The sequence below is a fragment of the Pseudorasbora parva genome, chromosome 20 (assembly GCF_024679245.1).
Source record: "Pseudorasbora parva isolate DD20220531a chromosome 20, ASM2467924v1, whole genome shotgun sequence".
In the NCBI taxonomy this organism is placed as follows: Eukaryota; Metazoa; Chordata; class Actinopteri; order Cypriniformes; family Gobionidae; genus Pseudorasbora; species Pseudorasbora parva.
The window spans coordinates 9,066,719-9,084,052 of NC_090191.1; the positions used below are offsets into that span (position 1 = coordinate 9,066,719).

Sequence of the window (17,334 nt, forward strand, 5' to 3'; positions counted from 1 at the left end):
CTACATCCGGGTAATGAAGGAGAAAACGATTGCTCATATTCGAACACACGGCAGCACTCACATGCATTGAACAAAGTTTACAATGAGAGACAGTTTTGCCCACGTTGTTCTTATATTATCGCTTTTGTTGTAGTGTATCACTGAGGAGCCAGTACGTGTATCCATCGACAGAAACGAAAATAATGCTTTGTTTATAAGTTACAACCCATATTATATTTGCGTCATCAGATGTGAGATGAACCACAAACTTCCACACCGCAGACATGTTGCTTTAGACAAGCACGTGCAGGTCACGGTTTCTGTTTGCGTCATCACAACATTTCGGCCGTATTGTTTCAGTAATGAAAGTCTTTTGAAAAAAAAATCTGCACTGCTGAAAATCTTTTCCAGTGGCCGAATATTCGGTGTATCCCTTACTTACAGTATAATTATTTGTAATTTTCCTGGTTGTTGCCCCTTTATTCCCCAAAAATGTTACATATTGTTCCCCTAAACACATACATACTTTATATTTACACTATAATTACAAACAAAATGACCATGTAAATTCGGTTTACTTACTCAGTACTTTCTGGGCTTGTTATATCCCTTTATTCCCCAAATATTACATATTGTTCCCTTATACCTACACATATATACTTTATAGTCACAATATAAATTGGCTTTAATTCCGCAGTACTTTCCTGGATGTGATCTAAAGCGTTACCGTCATTTGTTAACAACACGAGTTCCTTACTTCAATGAGTCCATTGTTTGTGACTCAGATTATTACATTGTTAAATAATACACTGTTAGCTAACTATGTGCTTTGTATATATGTTTCTCTGAAATACGTAATTTAGACGGTCTCCTCTGATAAATCACTTCAAATTATAATGTAGATGCATGTATTTTCTGTAAAGCTGCTTTGAGAAGAAATTTATTGTGAAAAGCGCTATACAAATAAATTTGAATTTAATTGAATCTTCACACACACATAGACAAGAAGCTCCTGAAGAGAAAGAGCTGATGATGTTTATACTCCATGTGATGTAATTGTCAGCGGACAGAAGGAGACAACACAGTCAGTATTATTCACAATGGTTTATTTTGCAGATGGCAAAATGGTGACTTGGTGAGATATAAATGGCTAATTCCAAGGTAATAAAAACATAACGGTTTATTATGCAAGTTCTTTATACACCACTGAAAACATAGTTTTGTATATTATATTGCATTTCATTCAATAGATCATCATACATAATACACACTGCACATTTAACATAGACATAAACTGACAAAGAAATGAACAGAACCAGGGGTATAAATACACAAGAGCAAACAAGGGAACTAAACGAGACACCGGTGCCAATAACAAATAACTAAAGAAACTAACAGGGAGTAATAAAGGTCAAACTCAAGGAACATACATATTATCAAAAACACAATGAAGCTAAACATAATCCAATGTTTATTATTCCAATTATTAATCCAAGGGCTATTACATGTTTTCTCTTGCATGTAAAAGTTAGTGTCCATTTGTTTTCTGAAGGTGTTTGTGCAACTTCATTGCAGTATGGTTTCAATAAATACTCGACTCATAATATGAAAGATGTTTGTCTAAATGAAGATTTATTAGACACATTCATTTTGACATGTTATTCAAATGACAGTGGGTCAGCTGTAGTATTAATGTAATGAAGTGAAAAATAGAGACTATAGTCTTATTCTGATACATCAACACAGTTTCACTGATCCTTTATAAACCGTAAACCCAGGATAGAGCGGCTGAGTGAATGTGGTCTGGACTGTGTGGATGAGGCTCATTGTGTCAGAGATGCTGTAGAAGGACAGAATTCCTGCACTGTGATCCACATACACTCCTATTCTACGACAGCTGTGCGGCTTCACTGGGAGTTCAGACTCTATGTTATTGTGTCTGAATGAGTAAATAGAGGAAGAGCAGAACAAACTCCAGGACTGAGCATTACGTCCAAACACACACCCAATACCCTGTCCCTTCCTGCTGATGCTCTTATATGACACTGACATATACACTCGCCCACTCCACTCAATCTCCCAGTAAGAACGTCCACACACACTCTCTGTACACAACAGCTGCTCATAATAATCAAATCTGTCTGGAAGATCAGGATACGGCTGATCTGTGTTAGTGTATGTAATCACACTGTTCCTCTCAGACAGATGGAGGCGTTTATTCACTGTGTTCATATCTACAGTGAACGGACGGGAATCTGATGAAGAGAAAACACAGCAGAATCAGGGATTATGAATCTGTCTGCTCTTTTAATGTAGCTGAACTCATGTTCAGTATATCAGCAGTGTATCAGTACAGTTTACCAGATATCCTGTGCAAATCATCATTCACATAATCATCTATAAAACTCTCCTGTCATGTTTACTTTCTCCTTCTAAAGGAAGAACATGAAGACACTCAGTGAGTTTTTCTGCTTGTTTTCTTAGTGACTTACATTGTAGGAAGTCATTCCTGGTCCTGGGAACAATGTTGGTGAAAGTGACTGTGCAAATCAACAGAGATGAGAAGAGTTTGATTATCATGTATAATTTCCCTGGATTCATTCCTAAAACAGTTCTAATGTAATATTATTCATGATATAAGATGGAGGATATGAGAGCACATGAATCTCAAATACACTTTTATATCCCTTTTTGCAAAAATCCTAATCCTAACATGAAAAGATATTTAGTTCAAATGTTTACTTGTATAACTGATTTCAGACTGTATAAAATTAGTGTAAAAAATAACAACATTTTTTGGGGGGTTTCTCTGTACAAACATTGTGATCATAATTTACCTTCCATTGGTTTTGAACTGTCTCCAGCAAGCACAGGAACCTCAATACTGCCTTCAGCCTGAGCTGTGTGAGAGAGAAAGATCAGGATTAAAATTCTGTGACATTCAACCACACAAACACATCAGCAAAGCAGAGGAAATATTAAGCTGAAATACAGCAGTTATTAATTTATTATGTAAACATTCACTCTGAGAGATGAATTATATAAACAAATTGTATAGCAGGGACTTTCTCATGTTTAAAATATATTTAGAAAAATCAATTATTTAGCTTTGCTTTATTTTTTTAAACAGCACATTTTGTTTTAACCCATTGGTTCTCACATTTCTTTGGTCACACCCTCCCCTTAAAAAAATCTAGCAGTATTTCAGTGTTGTTTTGTATTAACAATATACAATCAGCAGTTAGCTCTTTTGACGGTGCCTCACAAGCTCAGCTTTTTCTCGCCGGAACACGGGAGTAGAGCGGCGTGTTCACAATCACAGCTTGTGATGCTGTTCACTGAAGAGGTGCTTTTCTATGTCCAAGGAACTTCTATGTTGGGCTTGTTTAGAGGGTGACAAGCCAATGTTCTGAAGAAGAAATATTCAGTGGAATTGCCGTTCAGTAACGCTTTTCACGCGCTTGAACGCCATTGAAATAGCTATTTAGTTTTTTTCCCCCTTTTCTGCTGAACCACTGCTTTAAACCTGTTACCCTGCTTGTGTTTCTTCTCTAACTGTTCAGCCACAGAGTTCTGGTTCATCTTCCTCAGAATGTTCATCATGATCTTCACAGCTTCTTCTGGTCCAAAACGCTTCGTCATCAGATCCACTGTGTCAAGGGCATCTGCCTTCTCCAGATCAGCATTCGAAACATGGTAATCATTCTTCAAGTACCATTTAAACCTCTTTAGTTTATCTACGTCTAGATCATCCAGAGCAGCCAGAAGCTGCTCTGAAACAGACGCCATCATCTTTCACTGATTCAGTTCTGCAGGACAAGAAAATACAGAAAGTCATGTGATTTGTGTTAAACAGCTATAATTACTTTGTAAATATGAAATAATTGGATTTGAGTTTTATTAATAAACACAAAAACTATTGTGATACACAATGTCTGGAATCAATGGGAATTTTAAATATATAGGGCATGGGACCTATCATGGGTCTTAAACTCGTGTGCCCCCCTGCTTGACATCAAAGTTTAATGTTAGTTCTCCATAGTATCTCCATAGTTTAGCGACCCACTTTTTGTTCTGAAACGCACCTTTTTGCTGCGAGTGCCGCGTTTACCACGCTTTTATTTTCAGAAATGCAAGCTGCCTCACTTTAGACCTATTCAGACGGTAATTGTTTCTCGTGGGGTCATAAGGTATTTTTATCATTCACAGGGGCTAGTCTCATCCCATCACCATTTAAAACTGCCCTGTCAGTCATAGTCAGATTTGTCACAGTTAAAATCCTGCACATTCAGTTTTAGTTCCTACCGTATCGGAGAGAAATGTAGTCTCACATAGCTCAGTATTGAGCTGCTTGTGAGTTCTCATCAGTTCTCTCTGCAAAACATTTCGGGTAACTAGTGTAACCCATGTTCTCTGAGTAGGGAACGAGATGCTGCGTAGCTATGACGCACTGGGATGCTCTCTGGGTGTGCCGATTGTCTGAAGCTCTTATAGAATCATGCCAATTCATTGGCTGATGGTGTGGGTGCTGTCCCGGCGCTCTTACGTCGCCACACTATACAAAAGTGCGGGGAGGACCAACTGCCGCAACACAAATGTCCTCCAGAAGAGCCCCTATAAAAAGTGCTTGAGAGAAAGTCACACTTCTCTTGAATGTGCCCGAATGCTAAGAGGTGAAGGTATACTATGCACCTCGTATGCCAGCGAAATAGCCTCTGCCACCCAATGGGAAATTCTTTGCTTTGACATGGCAAGCCCGCGGCAGCCAACACCGAAGCATACCAAGAGCTGGTTTGATTTTCTCCGACCACCAGACCGATCTAATTAACACTTCAATGCGTGGACAGGACAGAGAACAAATTAAGCTGTTTGTCTTCTACTAAAGCGAAAGGAGGGTGGAAAGAGTGAAGGGTGATATTGATAACCTGAGAATGAAACAAAGTGGACAGAACTTTGGGCACATAACCTGGCCTAGGTCTTAAGGTTACCTTGAATAGACCAGGAGCAAAATCCATACAGGATTCTTTAAAAGAGAGAGCCTGTAGGTCACCCCCCTCACTTCAAGGATTATAAGGCTAACAAAAGAGCAACCTTGAGAGTCAGAATCCATTCTGGAGGTGACTCCAAGGGCTAAAAAAGAGCCTTTGTTAGCTCCTCCAGGACAACTGAAAGGTCCCAAGAGGGAATACCAGGGGGGTATGCTGGTATCAGGCGCCTAACCCGTCACATAAGGGGCGAGACTAACTGGTTTGCCCAGAGGGACTTTATCCAATTCTCTTTCGAGCAGCGGAGCCAAATGGGCCTGCATCAGAACGAAACCCAGATGAACCCCTCTGCTGAGCTGGAGCGAGAACACTCTTGTCGTGTTCACTCTCAAGCCAAGGGATTGAATGTGCTGAAGAGCAACATCTCCCTGACAAGTCACCAACTCCCTGGAGTGGGCCAGTATGATCTAATCGTCCAGGTAATTGAGTATACGGATGCCCTGGAGCCTCAACTGAGCCAGAGCAGCATCCATACACTTCATGAACTTCCTTGGCCCCTGGAGTGCTTAACCACACAGAACTGTGCGGAGGACCCAGGGTGATACCCCTGGCAGATATTTCCACTTGTGGGAGAAATGTGACAGAGGGAGTGGGGTGCTGAGGTGCAGTGGATATATCTGAGATAGGGTGTCGAGCTGATCCTTGAAGGGAGGTATGATCATCCGCGAGGGAGAGTGCATGACGTCCTGATACAGAGTGGGAGGTGTCACAGTCACAGAGTGGAAAAAGTAGTCTCCGCTGGCTCCTGGAGAAAACCAAACGTGTCTCCGTCTAAGCGAGCGGCAGATGGTAAGCCAATGGTAAGCTTTCTCGTGAGGGGAGAAAGCAAGAAGCGTCTCTTTCCTGTAGCGCCGAATGAGACATGGGTCGGACCAGTTCTGTACTTCAAAACGCGCTGGGCGGCGAAAGTGACAGAGCTGGCGAGAGGTGGGCAGAAACACTTACGCGGTCTGACCCAACCTTGGACGTGAGGTGGAGCTCTCCTTTGTCTGACTTGATGGTCAGGAGTAACTTGAAGTTGCCAGAGTGAAAGGTTTGCTGGGCCGCTCTAGGGTTTTCCTAGCCCTCCATAAACTGCTCGAAGGCAGCCGACTGGGACTTGGCAGCTCAAAACTTTAACCATTGTGTTGACTGTCTCCCCAAAACAAACCAGACTGAGACTGGGGCGTCCAGCAGGAAGACCATCTCTTTGTCATGGATTTCCGTGAGATTAAGCCACAGGTGGCATTCTGCCACCACCGCACCCGCCATGGAGCGTCCTATGGCACAAGCAGTATGCTTAGTGGTCTCATGGCCAAATCCGTGGCTTTACGCAGCTCTTTAACCACTGCAGTCTTCAACTGCAGGAATGGCGGAATAGCCCTGCTCCACAGAACCAACGAGATTTGGTGAAGTCAACGGTTGCCGTGTTTGTCAAGCGGGCTAAGAAGGGCTGTTTCCAGGATCTGGAGATTTCACTATGCAGATCACTGAAAAATGGCAGCTTTCTCCGCACTGGCCTAGAATTAGGACCACTTAAAAATCTCTTGTCGAATCGAGAAGATTGCGCCTCGTGAGGCTCGTCAAACCATTCTATAGCAAGCTTTTCAGTAGCGCGCGAAAGCACATCAACGAGTTAAGCGTAGGCAGTGGAAGGCCGTGCTTCCTGGCAGCTAGGCGGAGAGCGTCGTCGATTAAAGCCTCGTTTAAGTCGATTAAAGAGATACATCGTTGTCGCCTGAAAACGACGTCATCTAGCCCAAAAGAAACCAATTAGTGCTGGTGATAAATTGAATGAAATCCAAGATATTAGGGCCAGAAAAACCAAAGGTCTAGAAATAGCCGCTTCGTGAAGCCAGAGAAATCTGAGGAGGAGATGGCAATGTAAGGTGATGGTAAAGCAGAGGGCATAGTGTGGCAATGAAAGAGTGTTGGGGCGGTGCCCGAACCATTGAATTGCTGTGATTCTATAAGGGCTTTGGGCAATCGACACACCCAGAGGCGTCCTGATGTCACAGCATTCTGTTTTAAGTCTTTTTTTCTCATACTTTTCATGTTCTTACTTTTCAGTTGGCCAAGATTTCTAAAAATCCTTTCTTTGTATTGGTCTTAACTAATATTCCAATTTTCTGAGATACTGAATTTGGGATTTTTCTTAGTTGTCAGTTATAATCATCCAAATTAAAATAAATAAATAAATATTTGAAATATATCAGTCTGTGTGTAACGAATAGAAAAGTTTCACTTTTTGAATGGAATTAGTGAAATACATCAACTTTTTGATGATATTCTAATTATATGACCAGCACACCTGTATTTGAATTCATGATTCGTTGAAATAAAAAAATAAAACCTAATGTTAAAATAATGCTATTAACCAGTTAATGCAATTTTTTTTAAATAAGACTTTTCTGTTTAGAATGATTATTATTAATTTCATTTTCATTAATGTTTTATTGTTTTCATTTAGTTTTTAAAATGTAGTTTGTTCCTTAAAATGGTTCGAAGCCCTGCTTATTAGTTCAATGAACAATGAAAAGGTTTCTCCAGTGCGAAAGCCCTTTCTCTAACCCTTGTAAGATGGAAATAAATGTATGATGGAAATGCAAATGAGAAGAACCAGAAATTTACATTAAGCAGTTAATAGACCTTATTCAGAGCAGCGCCATAACGGTATGAAAGCGAGATGTGAGGGATAGACTTGCCATTTTAATGGCGTCCGCCATTTGTCAGAAGTTTTTATTCTAATGAAATTTATTGGAAATATATTTTTGCAGTGTTTTGTCAGCATAACAATCCAAAAACACATTAAATAACAGTACAGCTCACTGAAGAGATCCATGTCTATCCCTCACAGCCTCACTTTAATTGCTGTTAAAAACTGAAGATGGCGATCCTGTGAATAAAATCTATAAAATTAAAGAGATACATTCATAAATGTTACATGTAATAAATGCAGCAATAACAAAATAAATTACAATAACCCTTTGTTTGTGTGTTTGTGTGTGTGTGTGTGTGTGTGTGTGTGTGTGTGTGTGTGTGTGTGTGTGTGTGTGTGTGTGTGTGTGTGTGTGTGTGTGTGTGTGTGTGTGTGATCATATAGTTTGATAAATTAAGTTCACCAGGTATGTCAGATGAAATCCAGATCACTGAGCTCAGATTCTTTTGATCCAATGCTTGGAGTGTAATTTCTATCGACGGTTAGTTAACAACATAGCCATCAGCATCTCTATCTGCACACATATACAAACAACATAACCTTTAATAATCCTCTTGTACAATTTGATGTGATTACCATTTACAATGGTGTTAAAAAATGTAATAAATGACAAATCTTTGGCACAATGACATAAGATGATTTCATAGTTCAACACTCACCAAGATGTGATAAATGTTCTCGTTTTTGCAATCAGCAAACAAAATAATAATTTAAAATAATTATCCTACATATTACTGATACATACTGATGCTTCTTTCAACTTCTTCACTATTTTTTTTAACCATTTATACAGCTTAATTCCTTTGCTGCTCTGATTTTCCTCCTTGCATGCCTCTGCTTTCATTCACAACCAACTTGAGCACATGGAAGCCTCATGTTTTCTTTTACCGATCCAACAGTTGCTAGACAGACTTGGTAGGTTAAAGTTTACACTACATTCAGATTGGACAATCTAAATAAACCACTAAATAAACACAAGTGTTAGTAGAACTATATTATTACATAAATACCTTGGTTACATCTAAATAGGTCAGTATTAAAGCATATGAAGCAGTAATTACTTACCAAGAAAAATTAAGACATTTGTAGACTTCTTATACAACCTCTCTAAAGAAAAAGCTCTGAAACTCATCTAAGGAAATCAAGTGAAACCAGTTTTTCAAGAGGTGTGGAAAAACATTGTGAAGACACGTAGACACATATCTAATCACGTGTGCATGACTGAATGAGAATTTACAGGTACAGTAAGAGATGTATTTATTCAGCAGAAACTTATCCAAAGTGTTTGACAAATAAGAAACATAACCATCACCATAAAAATAAATACAGCACCGTTCCTTTTTTTATGGATGTGAATTAGTTAAGTGTTTGTAGGAGTGAGTCTTCAGCTGTTTCTTAAATATTTTGAGTGTCTTAGCAGATTGGGTGGATGATGGCAACTCACACCACCAAAGAGGAACGGAGAGTGCCAGTGTGTAGATGAGGCACAATGAATCGCAATGAATCGACATGAGAGATTAGTTTAGACTCACTTAAATGACAACTGCAATCAAAACAATAGGCAACAACACAACATGCTTGCTCTGCCCACAGCAAATACTGTGGGAACCAATGTCACATTGCACATTCTGGTGCCACCCATTTTTCCTTTTCTTCAGTGACTGCTGAACTGTGAAATGCACAATGAAAGGAAGTCCCTGTATTAAATCAATTCTTGTTACCACCTAGGGATAGCCTCAACACATGAACCAGGGCCATCCCTAGAGAGGTCTCCTCTGGACCCTGGAGGTCACATGAAGGTGAGCAGGGCGAGTGCCGGCTGGCCAGGAAGACCCCGGCATCTCAGGGGACTGTGGAAGTGCTGCCTTCAGGAGGCCAGGGCGGCATGCACAGTTCAAGAACGGCCTCCTCGCCTATCCCAGGAAACACCGGAGTGTCTAGTTCGGCCTCCATAGACAGACACAGGCGGAGCTGTGGGCTCTGGAGCGAGCTCATGGACTGGAGTCCTACCTGGACTCTGGATGACAACGTTTTCTCTAAACTCAGGACGGGCGATGGAGTCCTCTCTGGACTCTTTTTGGGGGCTGGAGCCCTCTCTGCTATAGCTCATTTAAAGTCATACATTTCCATTGTTCATTTATATATCTCTGTTGATTTTGTGTTGGAATTATGACGTTTATGTTTTATTTTAGTATTAACCATCTTTTGAAGTTAAAATATAAACAAATTGAATTCTTTTTTTTTTTTTATGCGACAAATTACGTTTTTAATTTATGTATGTATTTTAACAGTTCAGATGAAGGCATGCACGAATTACTTCGTCAGATACAAAGAACTACAACAATACTGCCAGAAAGATTAACCTCCCACGGAACTCCTGCCAGAGACATTCAGCCGACCTCCTCTCACAGTGTTTTCCCATCCTCAACCATGTCATGCTACAGAACAAACTACACCTGCTGGCAGCCTTCTCACTCCCCTCTGGTTCTCAGAGTTGCCACAAATCGTCATCAAGGGAAGATGAGATATAATATTGCATCTTGCTAAACTTTTTCAGCCATATAACTCCATAATCCAGAGTCTGGGGGCTATAAGGGAAAACACCTTAAAAGGAAAAGAGAAATTTCATGGAGTCATTATTTTTACTGTCTCTCTGAACCGGATACCACTTTCTTGCAAAGTCTCGAGGACACAAAGCCTTCTTGAGGAATGTGGTCAAAGTCGCAAATGTATTACATTTTCAAGTAATATGGCCAGCCATTCAGATGTAGCTGGATGCCTTTACCAGGCATACCCTCTCCTTAGAGGTGCAGGGGGATTCACTTTAGCCAGGAGTGACCAAAGGAAGGAGTTAACCAGCATCCCAATCCAACATTCAGGCTACTTGGTATCCTACTAAAGACATTTTTGTAAAGGAAAGCGGACACCGATATACATTATTCCCCTGCAGAAGCCTCTTGCTCTCCAACCCCCTAAAGAAAATTTAAGTGTAACGTGCAAACCAATTAACTTACAGTTTGTGAAGAAACTAAATGTTCATGTTTTGCTTCTTTTTTAGTACAATTCAATTCACATTTATTTGTATAGCGGTTTTTTCACAATACATTTAGTTTCAAAGCAGCTTCAAAGAAAGTGCATAAGTCTACATTACAATTTGAAGTGATTTGTCCACGTTATGTATTTCAGAAATGTACGTATACAAAGCACACTGATTAGCTAACACTAATCATTTTTCGGAAGCTAAAACCTACTGCATGAGAATGAACCTCGTTGGTTACTCAGCACGTTTGAGCTTCCAAGAGGACGTTGGATTTTGTGCGTCAGTCAGGTTTGGTTGAGCTTTTGGTTATGTGCTCTGTTCAATGTTTGCATGCGATTAAAAGCCTAAATTAAACCTGTTCGTCTAAAGCAATCGAGTCGGTTCAGAAAATGTGGACTTAACTGCTCAATTCATATGGATTAGTTTTTCGATCTCGTTATAAACGTTTTGAAGCGTCAATTTCTGTGGCGAAGGCAGTTTATGGAAGGAAATTGGACAGCTTTCTGTCATGAAAAAGATCTTCTTTTGTTCATGTGGAGATGAACAAAGGTCTTATGGGTTTCGAACAACATAAGGGTAAGTAAATAATGACAGAATTTTAATTTTGGGGCTTAATAACCCTTTAAGAAACCATCCCATTGTTAATTAAAAAATTAAAAACCAAAAAGGTAAGTCAACCAGCACTGCTCTTGAACTGGTTGTCTTGATGACTGTTGGCAGTGGTCACACTGACCCCCACGTAACACACTTGAGACCAATGGTTTTAACTGTAAAATAGTTACTGTGTTTTTTGGGTGTACTATCACTTTAAAATAAATCTTTCATTTGCTAACACTTTGCATATCTTATGTGGCAGATTAGATATAAATGTTTAGCATAACATGACTGGGACTTACATTGCAGTCTTTGAAAAGATCCTCCTCCACTTCTCCGAGTTAATCAATGAGACTGCGGATCATGAAATCTTGTCTTTTCACAATGGTGTGTCCCTGAGAAGAGATTTATTTCTAATAACCTTTTCATAAATTTTAAAATAGTCATATTGTGCATTTACTTAAAATGAAAGAATGAAAACCTGCTCCCTTATTGTTAATTCCTGGATGTGATTTACCCTCCATATAAACCAATGCACACAAAATAACACTTATTAAACACAGTTAACTAACATATTTAAGTTTTTAAGCATATTTATGTAACAAACTTTAAAACGTAACAAACTAACGTTAACTTATATTGCTAATATTTTACTAAGCTAGCTCATGAAGAACACCCAAAACTTTTCAGATTTACAGAATTACATGATGACAACACAACCATTGAATGAAATTACAATTACTGAATAAATTAAATCTAAAAATCGTCAATATATTGCAGTTATATTTATATATATTGCTTACCTGTCGAGACTCGGATTGGAGAAGCCCTCGATGATCGCAGATTCTCTTTGTACTTTATTAATAATGATAAATGTACTTTATTAATTTGTACAAATATGCCAGAGTGAAATTTATTTGTCTGTTGGATGTCTAGTATTTACAAGTACAAATTGAGTACATGTTTAGATTTTACTTAATATTCTAGAGTTTTCACTTTTACAAGCTTATTCTCAGCAAAATATGCATGATTTTTCCTGTTTTATTTTTATTTTTTCATAAAATATATTTTTACTGTGCAGGGATGAGGGATATTGCTCACAGTCACAGAGGGAGGAGTAAACAAGAAAATCCAGACAGTATTCTAGAGGCATAACGCTACTTTAAGAGTGAACATTCAGAGTATATAATTGGGAAAATTTGCTGAGCTTTGACAATCTCATGTACTCATGTGTTCAGACACTCCAAGAAATGTGTATCTTTGCTGTTATCACGGATATCTTACGTTAGCCCGGGACTGTGTGCAACATATCATCATCACAAGGCAAGTTTAAAGAGCACACATGATTTTATTGAAGATACTGCCTGCAATCTAGACAGTCCCTACTGCATGCAGAGGTAGTTTTTGCAGAATAGTCAAGTCATTTTATTTGTATAGCACATTTAACCGAACAAAAAGTACGGTGCACTGTGACTTACTCAGAATCAAGAGAAGTTTATCACACCCCTATTGATTTATAAATGAAAACTGTGTGTATGTGTGTGTATATATATATATATATATATATATATATATATATATATATATATATATATATATATATAAATAATGCATACATATATACATACAAGTACAAATAAACAAAACAAGAAATATAACCCCAACCTTGTCCACAAATTACACTTTTTATTATCACTTTATCACTTGCTCAGTTAAAGCAGCACTTGGCTACTTTTGCTCTCGGGGTCCCCCTACAGTTTGGAAAAAATAATGTCCTCAACTACTGTCGTAAGATCTGTCATCCTACAACAGGGGATGCCATCGCGCGTGCACTTGTTGACATGAAAACCCTGATAGCCCTAAACTAGTGATGCGTGGGTCGTCTCATAACCCGCGGACCCCGTATGTCTCGGGTTGTAAAAATATATAAAGTGGTGCGGTGCGGGCCAAATAACTTCATAAAAGTGGCGCCGCGGGTCGGTGCAGCACTAACAGTTAACCTGAACACTGCTAGAGGAGTTCACATGCAGGTGTTCTTCTGGCGTCGCGTGTGAAATGTCTTCATCCCAGGTAACGTTACAGTCAGTGGCATATGTTTCAGCATGTCATATGAATATAATTTCATGGGTTTTATTTTTTTCAAACGCCAAATAATCACGATGCTCACGTTTACAAGCCAGCGTCATTATAGTAGTCTATTGGTTACCGTTTTACAGAATCTATATGATACTTCAGTTCAATGTTTGAGTGGTAATCACCGTAACAAGCATGACAGCATCGGTCGGGCACGCCTCCTTCAGCTCACGCCAACGAGCAAACGCTGGTCCAATGTTGATCCTCGTCCTGCCTTTAATCCCATCATTTTTTCGTTTCCTCTTATTGCTTTCCTCCAACAAAACCTTTTCTTTCTTATTTGTCTCTGCTGCTTCGGACATGACTATATTATCCGACGAACAAAGTTGGGCTCGCACGTCCGAATTTAAGGAAGTGTGGGTGTTGGTGGAAGTGACGTATATGCCGTAAAGCAGTCGAATTTTGTAGTTCTTTTTGTTCTCGGGTTACTACCCGAAACCCGAAGTTTAAAAGTACGATTAAAAACGATACAGACCCCATCAGGCTATGGCAGACGTGTCAGTCAACCTATTGTAAGTCGATTTATCATCACAAGAGTCTTAAAAAATATATTACGAAGGTTGAAAAATTACCTAGTGCTGCTTTAACAACCTTTTAGGGGCACCAAATCTGTAAAACAATTTAACAATACAGCCAGTGACCCCCTCTGCACTTTTAGATTTTAGTGGTAAAGCCTCACACCACTTTGTGAAATATACTGATAAGTGATAACCATCTTCATTTGGTGAGCTTTCCCACTAAATCCATGCAAACTAACTCCCATGGTTCAGACACGTGGAAAAAGTGGTAACAAAGGTAATGTGATTGTTTTCATTAATAGAAAATTATACAATCATCTCATTTACACTAAATTACCCCAAAAGATAATCTGATTTGTTCTTGATTTCAGTTTTCTTGGACTGACAGGCAGCACAGTGCATGACCTCAGGTGTAAATTTCATGATGATCCACATCCTCCCTGCATACAGCCATTTCTGTCAATAAGTGTCTTACAAAAGTTAAATGGCTCTATTATATTGTGTGAATGGGTGATCAAAATGGGTTTCATACTTATTTAGAAGACAAAACTCTAGACAAATACTTATATCACTGACAACAGTAGTCCGGCCATTGATATTGATATTGTAAAAGTTTTATTTATTTATTTAAGGATAGCCCCTTGAGATGATCCATCTCTTTTTCGAGGGGGTCCTGAGGCACAAAGATAGCTGTACAACATCATAATACATTCCATACAAAACAACGTACCCAATAAAAGACTAAAAATTGTCCTGCTTGACACATCCCCAACCCTGTTCCCTCAGAATCAACACCTTTTAATGGTAACATGATTTCTTTATCATTAGATAAACATTAAGTCACTGTCCGTTATAAGATTTCACACAATTCGTACTAGTTATTTGGTAAACATTAATATAGCATTTAAATACTTCGGATACATATACAAAATAGACATTCATCTGTAGTAGGAAAACCCAACATGGAGATAATGATATTAATAACATTTATAATATAGCACATCAGTAGCAAATACAAGACATATTTAAATAGAAATATTTATACAGTTGTAGTGTGGTTATAGAACGAAGAGCAGCTGGCAAATTATTCCAATCTGACAGACCCTTAAAGCAAAATGCCTTCTTACCAGTTTCTCTTTTAACTGCAGGAACTCGAAAGAAAGATGTTAAATTTCTATGGGCATGTAAGGACTTAAATGGTACCAGATATTGTTTCAGATAATAAGGAAAATCATAATAAATGCACTTAAAGATTAAGATTAACCGATGAAATGTTCTCCTTTCTTTTGGCTGCAGCCAATTAAGAGAATTATACATTAAGCAATGATGAGTGTTGTAATGACATTTCAAAACAAATCTGCATAATGAGTTGGTTAATATAGTTATAGATTTAAGAGCAGATTCTGTTGCATTCTGATAAATTACATCCCCATAATCAATTATTGGTTAAATAAATTGCTGTACTATTCTTTTCCTAATCGTTTGTGCAAAGCTATTGATTGATACACAGGATACACTGCTCTACAGTCATTCGACAGTGATTGTAATACCAGTTTTGGCCACAATCTTACATACACTTCCTTTAAATCCCTGAAATAAGGCCATCTAACACATTTTAAACATTTGTTCACAGGGCTTTTCCCAACTGGATTTTGTTGCCTAGAGTTTTGTCTTCTAAATAAGTATGAAACCCATTTTGATCACCCATTCACACAATATAATAGAGCCATTTAACTTTTGTAAGACACTTATTGACAGAAATGGCTGTATGCAGGGAGGGTGTGGATCATCATGAAATTTACACCTGAGGCGTCAACGACTCCTCCCTTGAATATCAATGATGAATGTGACAGAGGGAACTAAAATGAATGAGGAGATTTAAAGATTCAATGTATTGTTTCTAGCTTGTTCATAAAATCAAGTTTAATTTAAAAGTAGTAATCTGACTAATATTGTCTTTACATAAAGACTTTAGACCTTGTAGAACAGTTTTTTTTAAATGTCTGTTCTGCTCACCAAGGCTGGATTTATTTGATCCAAAAAAAAAAAGAAATAATATTGTGAAATATTTTTAAAATTTAAAATAAATGTTTTTATGCGAATATATAGTAAAGTGCAATTTATTTCTGTGATTAAAGCTGAATTTATTATCATTACTCCACTCTTCAGTGTCACAAGATCCTTCACTAATCATTCTCATATGAGGATTTGATATTCAAGCTCAACAAACATTTCTTCTTATTATGAATGTTTAAAAAAAAATTGTAATTTTTTCAGGATTATTTGATAAATCATAGATTTAAACCAGAGGGATACATCTTTGATTAACAGAAAGTTCAAAAGAATAACATTTATCTGAAATAAAAAGATTTTGTAACATTTTACGTGTTTTTTAAAAAATCAATATAAGGCATCTTTATGAATAAAAGTATTATTTTCAATAGATTTCTATTTCAGATAAATGCTGTTGTTTTGAACTTTCTATTTATCAAAGAATCCTGAAATAAATTGTACACAAATGTTTTTAATATTCATAATAAGAAATGTTTCTTGAGCTGCAAATCAGCATATTACAATGATTTCTGAAGGATCATTTGAACGTAAAGATCGGATTAAATTGCATTTACAAAAAATATATCCAAATAGAATTATAAAAAATACTTTACAATATTACTGTTTTTGCTGTATTTTGGATCAAATAAATGCAGCCTTGTTAACTTTTTTTGAAAACATTAGACAACTCTAAAACTTTTGAATGGTAGTGTATTTGGGTTTACACATGAAAACAACACAGGGCAGTGGTGTAAAAAAAAAAAAAGACATTCATGGCAAATGGGCAGTGCAATATTAAAGAAAACTATTTTGTCCCTTTATTTGAGCACATCTACATTTAAAATTACGAACGTGAGCGTGCAAAAGACGCAACGTGAACGGTGCATCAGCGTGCAACGGTGCAATAAACGGGTCAATAAACGGTGCAATAAACGGGTCAGTTATGTATGCCCAATAAACGGGATGTCTCGGCTAATACGGGTCAGTTAGCAAACCTACTTTTATATCATGCTGCATTTAAAATTATAGAACATAAAATATCCTAATTTCGTACGTGTATCTGCATTGAGGTATTGAGGTTGCCTACCTATTACATATTTCAACATGTTTCCGTTGATTTCACACATTTTAGTCTGACAATAGTTCAACTAGTAGCCTACAATGTGAAGTTTATGCAACAGTAACGCTAATATAAGGGAGAATAAATGCTTTACCTAAAAAATTCTCATCATAAAAACGTGTTCTTATTCTGAGGTAAATCCAAGATAAACTCAC

The 17,334-nt window shown here is 37.9% G+C and overlaps 1 protein-coding gene across 1 annotated transcript; it reads right to left on the reverse strand.

Annotated features, from left to right (window-relative positions):
* Positions 1-1,567: 1,567 nt before the first annotated feature.
* LOC137049393 (tripartite motif-containing protein 16-like) lies at positions 1,568-8,859 on the reverse strand. Its single transcript, XM_067427947.1, has 6 exons — positions 8,788-8,859; positions 8,126-8,236; positions 3,245-3,788; positions 2,817-2,879; positions 2,472-2,519; positions 1,568-2,234 (listed from the first exon to the last, which is right to left on the reverse strand). Exons 4-6 carry the CDS (start codon positions 2,821-2,823, stop codon positions 1,717-1,719), a joined length of 573 nt encoding a protein of 190 aa, XP_067284048.1. The 5' UTR covers positions 2,824-2,879; positions 3,245-3,788; positions 8,126-8,236; positions 8,788-8,859; the 3' UTR covers positions 1,568-1,716.
* Positions 8,860-17,334: the final 8,475 nt, after the last annotated feature.

Coding starts and splice junctions, on each gene's coding strand:
- LOC137049393 (XM_067427947.1), bottom strand. Junction 2,235..2,471: donor CAGGAATGACTTCCTACAAT/GTAAGTCACTAA, acceptor TCTCTTCATCAG/ATTCCCGTCCGTTCACTGTA.